General features: G+C 51.7%; 1 protein-coding gene across 1 annotated transcript; it reads right to left on the minus strand.

Annotated features, from left to right (window-relative positions):
- Positions 1–1,738: 1,738 nt before the first annotated feature.
- On the minus strand, positions 1,739–8,887 carry CRABP1 (cellular retinoic acid binding protein 1). The gene is made up of 4 exons (XM_079699696.1): positions 8,764–8,887; positions 8,032–8,210; positions 5,895–6,008; positions 1,739–2,011 (listed from the first exon to the last, which is right to left on the minus strand). Exons 1-4 carry the CDS (start codon positions 8,831–8,833, stop codon positions 1,961–1,963), a joined length of 414 nt encoding a protein of 137 aa, XP_079555822.1. The 5' UTR covers positions 8,834–8,887; the 3' UTR covers positions 1,739–1,960.
- Positions 8,888–11,450: the final 2,563 nt, after the last annotated feature.

The following is an 11,450-nucleotide window of genomic DNA, read 5'->3' on the forward strand; positions in this document are numbered from 1 at the left end:
GGCTTGAAGTCCAGGCCAGAGTTTGACCTTTCTGTTGCAGACCATGGGGATTACTGAGCAGGGGAGTGACATGTTTAGAGCAGCATTTTAGTGAGATTATTCTGATGGCAGTGATATTTTGTGTAGGTGTTCATCCTACATGTATGTGTATATTATATATCATATGCAATGTGTGTACACACAAATATTTTAAGGTTGAAGTTTATAACAGCGATTCCCATACTGGGTTCCATGGAACGTGAATGTCCCATGAGCAGTGTTCCAAGAAGGAATGAGAAACACTGTGCCTTTTCCTCTGGAAAATGAAGAAGGAACAGGATTCAAGAGAAACAGGCTACGGACTATATTCTGAGTCTAAGTGAACCAGTGGTGCTGCATAGCAGCCCAGGTCCTCCCCTTCCTTAGGGGTCCCACTCCAGCCCCTTTCCTCCAAGAAGTCATCAGACAACTCCTCTTAGATGTAAGCAATAGAGTCTTTGAGAGGAAGTTGAGGTCCCCCATGAGCAAAGTAGGGTTCTGGGCTGCAGAGGTGTGAGAAGTCAGGTAAAGGTGTCCTCATTTACACTCAGGTGGTGGCACCTGGGCCTTAGGTGTCTGCTCCATGAGCTTAGGTGTGAGCTCCTTAAGGGTCACTGTCTTCTGGCTTCATCCATGCCCAAACACTGTTGATCAGCCAACTCTGGCCTGGCTTTGCCAAGAACCCTTGTGCCTAGGATGGCAAGGGGAAACTCCCAAGAAGCTGGGCAGGCAACGTAAAGGAGGGTAGGGGCAATGGTGGGGCCCATGGGGAGGCAGAGGGTATAAGTTCCACTTAAAAAGGGGGAAGCTGCCAAGTCTCCTGTGGCCCTATGAGAGATGCCAGATTTTCCCAATTTTTCTCCTGAGGAAAGAGAAGTCCAGATTTTCATGTAAAATCTAATTTTCAAATGTTAAAGTTGGCGACTGTGGATTATTGTCCTGTTGCATGTTGGGATCCATCCTTCTCCTGGCTATGTCCTGGGAGGGTGACTCTTGTGGGCAGCACCCTCGCCCTCCCTCCCCTCCCCACTCTCTTTCCCTCTAGATTCCAGATGGGTTTGGCCAGTGGTTAGAATAGATAGATCAGAGATTGAAAATTGGGAGGTCAGGATATTTAACACCCTTGTTGCAAGCCAAAGAGACTCTCCCCCCACCCTCTGAACCTCCATCTACCCACATACTGGGGCCATTGTTTTGGCAGTGATCACATTCCTCTGTGTACTGCCACAGCTCCTACACGGTGGTGGTCTCTCTCCCAGGCTATAGCTCTTGTGGTCTGGTGACCCCTCTGTCCCTCTGTCTAGGGGAGTACCGGTTCCCTGCTGCTTGTCTCTGAGTGTCTCACCATCCTTTGTTGGTTCTCTTCATCCCGTCCGTGTAAATGCCTGTGTAAATAGTCCCTTCATTCTGAGCTCTCCTCAGTTAACCCTTTTGAATATGCCCTCCCTTTCCTGCTGGGAACCACCAATATATCAGCTAATTCAATTAAAAAACAACACTGTGAGGTCCAGACACACCTGGATCTGCAGTGTGAATCCTGTCACAGGAAGCCCAGCTCACAACCCCTGCCGTATGCTTCCAAGCACTGCACCTGGGCAGCAGGCAGAAGCAGAAATCACTACACAGACCAAAGCAGTGCTGGGGTCAACAGGTACACCATGACCCTGTGCGGAAACCGAAGAGTCAGTCCAAAGAAGGAGAAAGCCTTGAGGTGTGTACAACCAGTTTAATGGCTGATGAAACCACAGAGATGCCAAACTATGGAGCACTAGGGACACAGAGGCACGAAGCCTTGGGGGGAAACACTACAGCATTATCACGGGGAAAATGGGATCACCTAATGTTTATACTGGGGAAGAGGAGGTCCACTGGCAACTCAGAACTATGACAATCCTTGGGGGAACATGAATCCACCCCCAAAGCAGGAGCAAGCCAGCCGCCTTCACTCCCGAACATAAATCCTCGTGCAGACCACATCGTCGGCGCCGAAAGTCTGCAGAGAAGGAAAACCAATCAGTGCAGATGTCTGTGCAAAAATGTTTAAAGCAGATCGCTAATAAGGCCACTTACTGCCCTGTTAAAAACTCTGTAACAGACATTCAATTTCCTGTGCCGAGCGCTCATGCTCAGCCCTAAGGGGTTTTTTTTCTTTCTTTTTTTTTCTCTCTTACACTCTGTATTGGCAGAGAGGCAACAGGGGTATAGAATTATGTTGTATGCAATTTTCCACTGCTTCTGGAACCTGGGAATGCTGACATAAAAAATGCAAGTTTCCTGGCTTTGGTTTTTTTTTTTTTTTTTTTGTGCTGTACGCGGGCCTCTCACTGTTGTGGCCTCTCCCGTTGCGAAGCACAGGCTCCGGACGCGCAGGCTCAGCGGCCATGGCTCACGGGCCCAGCCGCTCCGCGGCATGTGGGATCTTCCCAGACCGGGGCACGAACCCGTGTCCCCTGCATCGGCAGGCAGACTCTCAACCACTGCGCCACCAGGGAAGCCCCTGGCTTCGGTTTTTTAAATTAAACTGAAGTGGGTGGCGGGGAGTATGCCATATTGGACATTTCTGAAGTGGTTCTGTCTCCCTTCAAGTGACTTCAAGAGAGCAAGGGGCTTGGGCGCGGGAGCCCTGGGGTTCAGCATTGACCAGCCAGGTGGGATAGCTTCAGAGAGGGTGTAGAAGTACCTTCCAGGAAGCAACTGTCCAGGCTGGGAGATGCCTGAGATGTTGTATAAGTAATACTCAGGTTACCTGCAAGCTAGAAACATGGTCTCAACTGCAAAAGCACAGTATCATTGGCATCCAGACCCAGCTCCGCAACTCACAGCTGGGTGAGCTGGGGCACTGCTCTGGTCTCTTGGACAGTTTGGGGATGGAGTGGGGAGGGAGTTGAGGGGAGGGGTGCAATTGAACAAGATCCCACAGTTCTTGGAAAGAACTACTACTATCTTGGAAAGAAGCTGCTATTCTGTGACTGTTTGTTTGTTTGCTGTGGGGAGGACACAAATCATTCCACGAATGGAGGAGCACGGTTTTCTTCTGGCCTCTGAAATGATATCACTGTAAGTAAGCTGTCTCAACTCTTCCAAAAACTAGCAATTACTCATAGGCCTGCTCTCCTAGGTCTCTCACAGGCAATTGGAACAGAGAAAGCAATATGTATGCTAAAAAACCCACAAAATTAAAGAAAAAAAACCAAACAGAATTTCCCCACTCTGTAGACTGATGTAGATATGTTTGTTTGCAGACGTACATTTTTCTGTGGGAGGGTCCCTATCTTTCAGATTGTCAAAGGGGCCTGAGGTTAAAAGCCCTGAACTAAGAGCTTGAATATACTTGGATCTTCCCTCTGGATCCCTCAGGTGACCATGAGATGCTCTCAGAGAACATGAGTTGGGACGTTATTCAAACGTGTGTTTCAGGGAAATACTAGTCATTAGTGATTATGAAGGAAGCAAATGCTCATCACCAGCCTCTTTTCTAAGTAGGGAACTTCTGATCACACCGGCACAGCTGTACCTGCTCTGGACACCTTCTCTGTCCTATTCCTTTTCCTCATTAGTGAGGAATGCAGATGATGCTGGGTGCTGGGGCAGGGTGAAGCGGGGGTTCCCATGGAAATTCACCTCTCAGATGTCCAGACCGCTCAGAACCTTGTCAGTTTTCTGAAACTCTTCCAGCTCTATGGCCATGGAGTGTCACGTGGAAGGCCAGAGTTTGGGGACTGGACTCTATACCTGTGCTGGAATGACTGACACCTCCCCCAGGCCAACAAATGGCTTCACAAAACAAGAAGAACTCGCTACATTTCCAATCACATTTGAAATGTCCTTCTCAGCCTGCAAACTATGCTCAGAGGTTCCTGAAGGAAACTCATATAATGTGCCCGAGTGGTTTAAGGGACTACACTCAATAATCAAAAGAAGGCAATTTACAGCCTGGGGGTGCTGGGAGAGCTTATTTAAGTTAAGTAGAATAAATTTCCTCTTGTTATACAGAGACAGCATCTCCCTACATTTGGATTTATTAATGATAATAACCCTTGGAACAAAAGCCCACATTTTAGATCCCAAATGCCAAGAATTAATGCTCCCTTTGAGGCTCGTATGTACGTCTGCTGAGCCAGGGAATGATGCACGGGTGGAGCTGTAGTGGGCCATTTGGAAGTGGTGGAGTTCTCCTAGCAGAATTGGGCCCATGCGCTGGCTGCTCAGATACTACTGAGATTAATAAAATCACACTTTCTCACGGACCACACGGAGCCTACTTAACCCTTAGCTACACTCAAGAACTCTAAAATCATCTCCCTATTTTCTATCCCTGGACCAATGAACCATATGTGCCTTTTCCTCCTAAATTTCCATGTCTCAGCCTCAAATTGCTCCCCCAACCCCATCAACTATTCCTGCCCTTGAAACAACATTAACCAGATTGCAAATGAAGCCAGTCCTTTCTCATGAAAGAAAGTATGTGAAATCATCTCAGGGAAGGACAAGAGGAGAGAGTGAGTGAGATCAAGCAGCCTCCATTAAAGTAATAGAGACAGCTCAACTTAGGGTCTTCTTGCAGAATAAACATGTAATTTCAGGGCTGAGAGAGACCTCAGGGATCAAACTTTAGCCCAACGCCTCACTTTACAGCTCAGGGAGGGAAGGGCCATGCCCAGGTCACACAGCGAGTCCCGTCCTAGCATTCCTTGCCACCTCCTTTCCCAACATTTCAGGGTGACACTTGCTAGGGTGGGGCAGGCAGGCAGTCTTTTTTTTTTTTTTTTTTTTTTATGTGGTACACGGGCCTCTCACTGTTGTGGCCTCTCCCGTTGTGGAGCACAGGCTCAGCGGCCATGGCTCACGGGTCCAGCCGCTCCGCGGCATGTGGGATCTTCCCAGACCGGGGCATGAACCCGAGTCCCGTGCATCGGCAGGCGGACTCCCAACCACTGCGCCACCAGGGAAGCCCTGCAGGCAGTCTTTGAATGGAGATGTTAACAACAGGCCTGATGGAGATCAAAGGATATTATTTCCTGGTTACCCACAATGGCGTTCCCCTTTTCTAGTGGGGACATTGGGGGGATGCGGAAGGGCATTACAAGGAAAGCTTGGTCTGTTCTGAAACACAAAGAGAGAGTGGCAGGGAGGTGTCCTTTCCTCTGTCTTCTTTGCCCTGTACCTAAATAAAGGGGGAGGAGGTGTGTGATTAAACTACAGGGGTTTCTAACTTGGCCTCACCAGGTATATTTTGTGTGGCCAGGGATGTTTAAAATGTTTCAATCTGATTACCATTAAGGTAGAACCCATCCTCTTCAGTTCTAAAGGCCCCACCCTCCACATTGTGTTAACACTGTGACTGCCCCAAATTAGCATCACTATACTTGTCTGGCTCCCGAAGGCCATTGGAGTTTATAAGTCCGGGGGTAAAAATGCTCTTTAAGACTCTCAGTGCAGGCATACTAAAATTTCTGAAATCTTTCCCAGGCAGCAAAATGGGGAATGAGGAGGGGCGGGGCGGTGGGGGGAATCCCTTCTGCAGAGTGAACCCTGGGACCTCCCAGAGCCCAAGCATTCTGAGTCCGCTGGTGGGGAGGCCGGCTTAAGCAAGTCAGCAAGTCACCACAGGGATGCATGGGTTTGTATAGAGGCCGGCAAGGCAGCCTGTCTCTAGCCCCTGCTCTGCCCTCTGAGCCACTCCTCTCTCCTGCCAACCATCTAACAATGATTTCCTCTGACCTAAACTGTCATCTCAAGCTTTCTGCTCACATTTTAACCCAGGGCAAAGAGTGTCTCTCCCTGAATGGATGAGTGAAGATGATGATTGTGGGGCCCGCCACAGGCAACATCTGTAGAACTGCGGGCTTGTTTCAGGGTCAAGGGGCCTCACTCACCAGGATGAGCTCGTCGTTGGCCAGCTCGCGGGTCCAGTAGGTTTTGGGGCCGTCCCCCTCGAGGAGAGTTTGTGTGCAGTGGATCTTGTTCTCATTCTCCCAAGTGGCTAAACTCTGCGGGCAGGAAAACCATTAGTGACATTAATTACACTCTTGGCAGTGGGAGCAGAGACAACAATGAGCATGGGAGAATAATTGATGTGCAGAGAAGCAACACATGGTCCCTGTCAGCAGGGCACAGAACCTTCTGTGCTGTGCTGTATCAAGCCCAAATTCAGAGGGCTGACCGCGGATTTTATGGGGTATAAATATACCTTGTATTACACAAGTACACACACACACTCACCGAAGCAGCAAAGCCTCAGGCACATTTTACATCTCCAGGAATAAAACTGAGTGCACGCAATGATTCATTTATGTCAAAATGGACGACCCCTTCAAGCAATTTGGCTATTCAAGGCAAGAAGCTTCTCATATCAGAAGTACAAAATTTTACAATGGTAAAGCCACCATATTTGTAACCACATCTGTAGTCAGCAGATCAGGAGCTCTGTTCCTTGCATGGATTTGGGGATAATGCCTTCCTTTCTGTTTGCACTCATCAGATGCAGCACACAGCCTGCTCTGATAAACCTGAGTGTCTCTGGCTCTGAGGATAAAAACACAGCCACTTTCCAGGTTACATATCTCTAGAAAAAAATTTTTTTAAGTCTGAAGGGTCTTCATTCTGTTGTAGGTGGGAGGCAAAAGGAGGGACTCCCTGCAGTTTTCCCCAGCGTCTGCACAAAGCAAAATGCTGTACAGCTGGGTTCCGAGGCTGTACTGAATGTGCACATACTTGTTTTTTAACTAACACATGGGACACATTCACTAGGCAGGGCAGGGATAAAGCCCCACTCTCCAGGCTGTCGTGTGAGCCTTTGATTTTTCTTTTTTAACCAGAATTACTGTCTCTGGCAGTAGTCACCATTAGATGTCCCCAAATTGAGTCCTGCCTATCGCCAGGGCTTCTACCTTAAGACTCCCAGACCTTCCCTCTAAGCTGTCCTGCTCTTTTGTTTTTATAAACGGTGCAGTGGCTGGGGCTCCAATCCTGCCAGCTCCAAGCCCGGACATCATTTTTAGGCTGTGCTAACTCTGGGGGCCAAATATTGCTTTGTGGGACAGCGTGCTCCTGGGGGTCTGTGACTCTGTGTCCTCCCAAACCCCATGCCCAGAGAGTCCCACTCTAGATCAGACAGGCAGCACTCAGGAAAGATGAAAAACAATTTCTCACTCTCTGGAATGTTATTCATTCTTTCTTTAAACCCTGGGGAGAGGAGGGAGACATTTTGTCACTTTTTAACTAAGTGGTAGCAGCAGCGAATTGTTTTTCCATCTGTCCTCAAAATCTATGAGGAGCCAACCCTCCATTCTACTCCAGAGACCAACCAAATGCAATTTTTGCCCATCTAAAAAAGGAATTTACAACCCCTTGCTTCAGCCCACCCGTTCATCCACCCTGGGACCTATATACAAAGAAATACAGAATTCTTGCCCTTGAGGACTAAGAGAGAGCACTTAGTCCATTTTCCAGGCAGAATCTGCCTTGCTTTTGGAAAAATTCCGTCGTTTCCTTTAAGAAACCAAACTGAGGGCTGGCGGGAGAGGTCCCGGGGCCATCGAGACTGCGGAAACTGGATCCAGAGCATTCTCAGGGCGCCCAGGGACCCGGGAGGGCGGGACGCGAGAGCTGCCGCTCCACCTGCGGCAGGAAACGTGGCAGCCTCGCGGCCAGGGAGCCTGGTGGCCCTGAAACCTCCTCCTCTCCCCGCCTTTGCTGCGCTGAGGATCGCAGCAAAACGCTGCGGAAGCCTCTGCAAGGAACGCGGTGCAACCCAGAGCCCGCGCTTTAAGCGCGGCTGTTAGCACCTCGGGAGGCGACTTAGGGATGAGGTTGGGGAGGGGTTGGGGTAGGCCTTTCTCCTGAGCCCAGGGCAACGCGGTGCACAGATCCTCTCTGCAAACAGCCGGTGCACACGCCCCGCAAGGAAAGGGCGCCACAGGCTGCAAAAGGAGCCGGGGGTTCGTCTGGCTGCAGCGGTTCACGGGTAGGGAACGGGGACGCGGGAACGCTGCCCAGACTCTGGGGCCTCACCCTGCACTTGCGTCCGTCCACTGTCTCCTCCTCAAAGCCTTCTCCGACCTTGAAGTTGATCTCAGTCGTGCGCACCGTGGTGGATGTCTTGATGTAGAACTGATCCCCGTCCTGGCGGATCTCCACGTGCGGCTTGGACGCAGCCGCCACGGCCACTTTCCTCAGCATGGCGTTCACACCTGCGCCGGGAAGAATGGGTGCGACTCACGGGGCCTCGCCACCCGCCAGTCGTCCCGGGACTGGCCCGGCACTTCTCAAACCCTCTGACTATATATAGATGGGGGCCTTAAAACTGATTCATTCCTCCCCCTGCCCTCGCCCTGATTTTTTTTTTTTCCGAGGTGAGCAACTGAGGCTCGGAGAGGGTAAGCGGCCTTCCCTGAGCAGCACAGTGTATTTTGTGGTAGGGCCTGGTCTCAAACTGAGTCCCCAATTTTAAAGTCCCTGACCCACCTAGGACTTCAGTAATAACCTCTCCTCGCGATTATCTAGCACGAGATAAAGGCCGAACCGTCGGGGAAAGCGCCAAGCATCCAGCAAACGCTCTCTGGATGCGCGGATCCCGGGCTCTACTCGCCACTTCTAGATGGGGTGCGCCTTGGAATTCGCACCAATCTATCGCACCGGGGACTCCCTCTTGCCTGATGTTGGTCCCTAAAGCCCACCCTCTGCGGGTCGGGGGCACCGCCGGCTGCTACTCCCCGTCGGGGCACGCCGTCCGCGCCAGCTTACCCAGCGCCTTGAGCAGCTCGTCGAAATTCTCGCTGCTGCGCATCTTCCAGGTGCCGGCGAAATTGGGCATCTTGGCAGTGGTGGCGGCGGCGGGAAGGTGGCGGCAGGCACGGACAGCTGCGGCGCAGCGGGCACACTCCAAGCTGCAAGGCGGAGACTGCGGCTCTGCGCCCAGCCCCACGCGCCTTGAGTCTCCGGGAGAGCGCCCCCAACCCCCGCGCTGCTCCAAGCACCGCCCCGCCAGCACCGCCCCCGCCCCCCGCGGCCCCTACCCAGCGTGAGCCCAGCTCCCAGCCCTACCGTGCCCCCACTCTGCCCCTTGGCGTTCCAGTCTCCAGTAGTGCAGGCTTGGCACCAGCTCTCCTACAACTCTGGGGGGGGGGGGGCACCTCTGCCACCCCCAGGCTACTCACATCCTTCTTTAAAGTGGGTGGTGGGAGAGGGTTAGCTGAAACAAGATTGTCCAAGAGCGGGAAATTGTTGAAGCTAGGCGGTGGGGACTTGGGAAAATCATTATACCGTTCTCTCTACTTTTGCATTTGTTTGAGAATATACATAATATAAAGTTAAAATAAGTGGGTAGTGGGTCCACCAGGGGATGAGAGCCTTTCCCCACTCCCAGTCGCCTCCAATCCCAGTCCGGGATCCTATTCCGCACCCCTCCTACCCCCCCAACCCCCCAACCTCCATAACACCACCACCACAAACAGGACCATGGGAGCAAGTGGCGGAAAAACCTCAAACCACTCCAGCACCGTCTGGGCGCTGCTGCGCAGAACCCAGGATCGCGCGAGATTGTGGGTCCTCCACGTTGGTAGGGCGGGAGGGAGCCCAGGCTGCTGCACCCTTGTGGTGCAGACATACTGCGGTTCAAGAGGGGTGGACTGAATAAGCTCCAGAACCCTGGGTAGGAGCGGCCCGTTTTGCAGAAAACTAAGGCTTTGTGCTCGCAGGCAGGCTGGGAGGGCCAAGTGGAGGAAGTCTTCTCTCATCTCCCTTTGATCCCAAATACGCACCATAGCTAAAGCCCCCTCAGTGTCTCCTCTACGGAAGTACAGGAGTACAGACACTTCACCGCAGCTCTTAGAGCTCTCCACAGCAGGCCCTAAAATTCCCTTCCAGTCTCTTTCCACTATTCGGCCATCAGTATGCCTTGGCAAACTACATAGCTCAGGATTCTAGAACCTGCCATGCATCTTCCCACCTCCAAGCCTTTGCCCCTGCTGTGCCCTCTCCCTGGAATGCCCCTTTCCTCCTCGGGTTAATAAAATCTTGCCCACTCATGAAAGTCCATCTTTATGCTGTCTCTTTTGAAATTTCGTTTCCTAATCAAATATGATTATTTTTCTCTGAACCCACAGAATCCGTGTTTGGTCCTGCTCCTTTTTCAGTTTTAATCCTGCTATAAACTGAACTCCTGGAGGGCAGGGATGGAGCGTTTATCAACTTGTCCTCTCTTCCACAGGCTTAGCCAAAATCCAGTGACCAATCAATAAGCACTGATTTGAGAAGGGTGTATGTGTCCTGCAGCCCAGAGGTAGTGTAGGTGTGAAGATTTCTGGAGGGACTGTAGGAATCTGTGCTGAGTGCCTGCTGAACAGGGCTCTGGACCTTTGGAGGTGTCTGGGGCTGGGCTCCTGCCCTGAGGCCCTGAGGACCTGTCCTAGAAAGCAGCTGAGGACAGGAGAAGGCAGAGGAGCCATCACCAGCTGGAAAAGGGTGTGGGCAGAGCCAGCTTTATGGATGTGAGACCTATGTAGTCACACAGGGCCATGCACTTGGAAGGGCCCAGTGGTTGGTTCAATGATCTGCTACTGCCATCTTGAAATTCTTAATCATTTTTGGGCAAAGGGTCCTGCATTTTCATTTTGCACCGGATCCACAGATTATGTACCTGATCCTGAGTGTGGGAGGCAGAAGATAGGGCTGCCACAGAATCAAACCCACTTTAGAGAGGGTCTGGTATCTGTACAGTGAGGAGGTAAAACAGGGGTGCCATCCATCTAACACAAGCCTCTGCGCCCATCCAATTCTCCCCCGCAACATGGCCTCCACCATCTTCAGACCAGGCTGGGGAGGGGCTGGAGCAGGACAGTGGCGGGCAGCAACGCTGGGAGTCAAGACCATAGGGGAAGCTATAAAGGTGACTGGCAGGTCTTGCAGTGGGTGTGCAAAGGGGAAAAGAGGAAAAGAGGCAGGAGGGGAAGTCATGGTAAAGGAATAGAGAGGATGGGGCCAGAAGGGTCAAATGAAGGGGCCCACCCCCAGGTTGGGGCTGGTATGATGGAGGACATTGGTGCATTGTCCAGGCACTGAGCAAGGGTGGGAGAAGGATCCAGGAAGGGGAGGGCACAGCCAGATCAGAGTGTGAGATTGTCCTGGGGTCCTGTGAACCCACTGTCCTTGTTAATGAAGTTCAGAGCTGGCCCGGACAGACAGGAGGGGCTAAGACTTCTCAGATGCCCCAAACGTTATGAATGGTCACATGGAGGGGGGGAGGGCAGCTCCTATCACTGGCCTGGCTACTAGGGGAACCCCAGAGCCAAAGGGCAGCACAAACCCTACCACTGTGTTATTTCTGCAGATCCAGCCTGAGGATCCAGAGCAGGGCTCCTGCCGGGGTGGGGGGAAGATCTAACTCTTGGCCTGGGCCTCAGGACAGATTGGCAGAATCACCCCAAATCCTC

The sequence above is a fragment of the Hyperoodon ampullatus genome, assembly GCF_949752795.1.
Source record: "Hyperoodon ampullatus genome assembly, chromosome: 3".
Lineage (NCBI taxonomy): Eukaryota > Metazoa > Chordata > Mammalia > Artiodactyla > Ziphiidae > Hyperoodon > Hyperoodon ampullatus.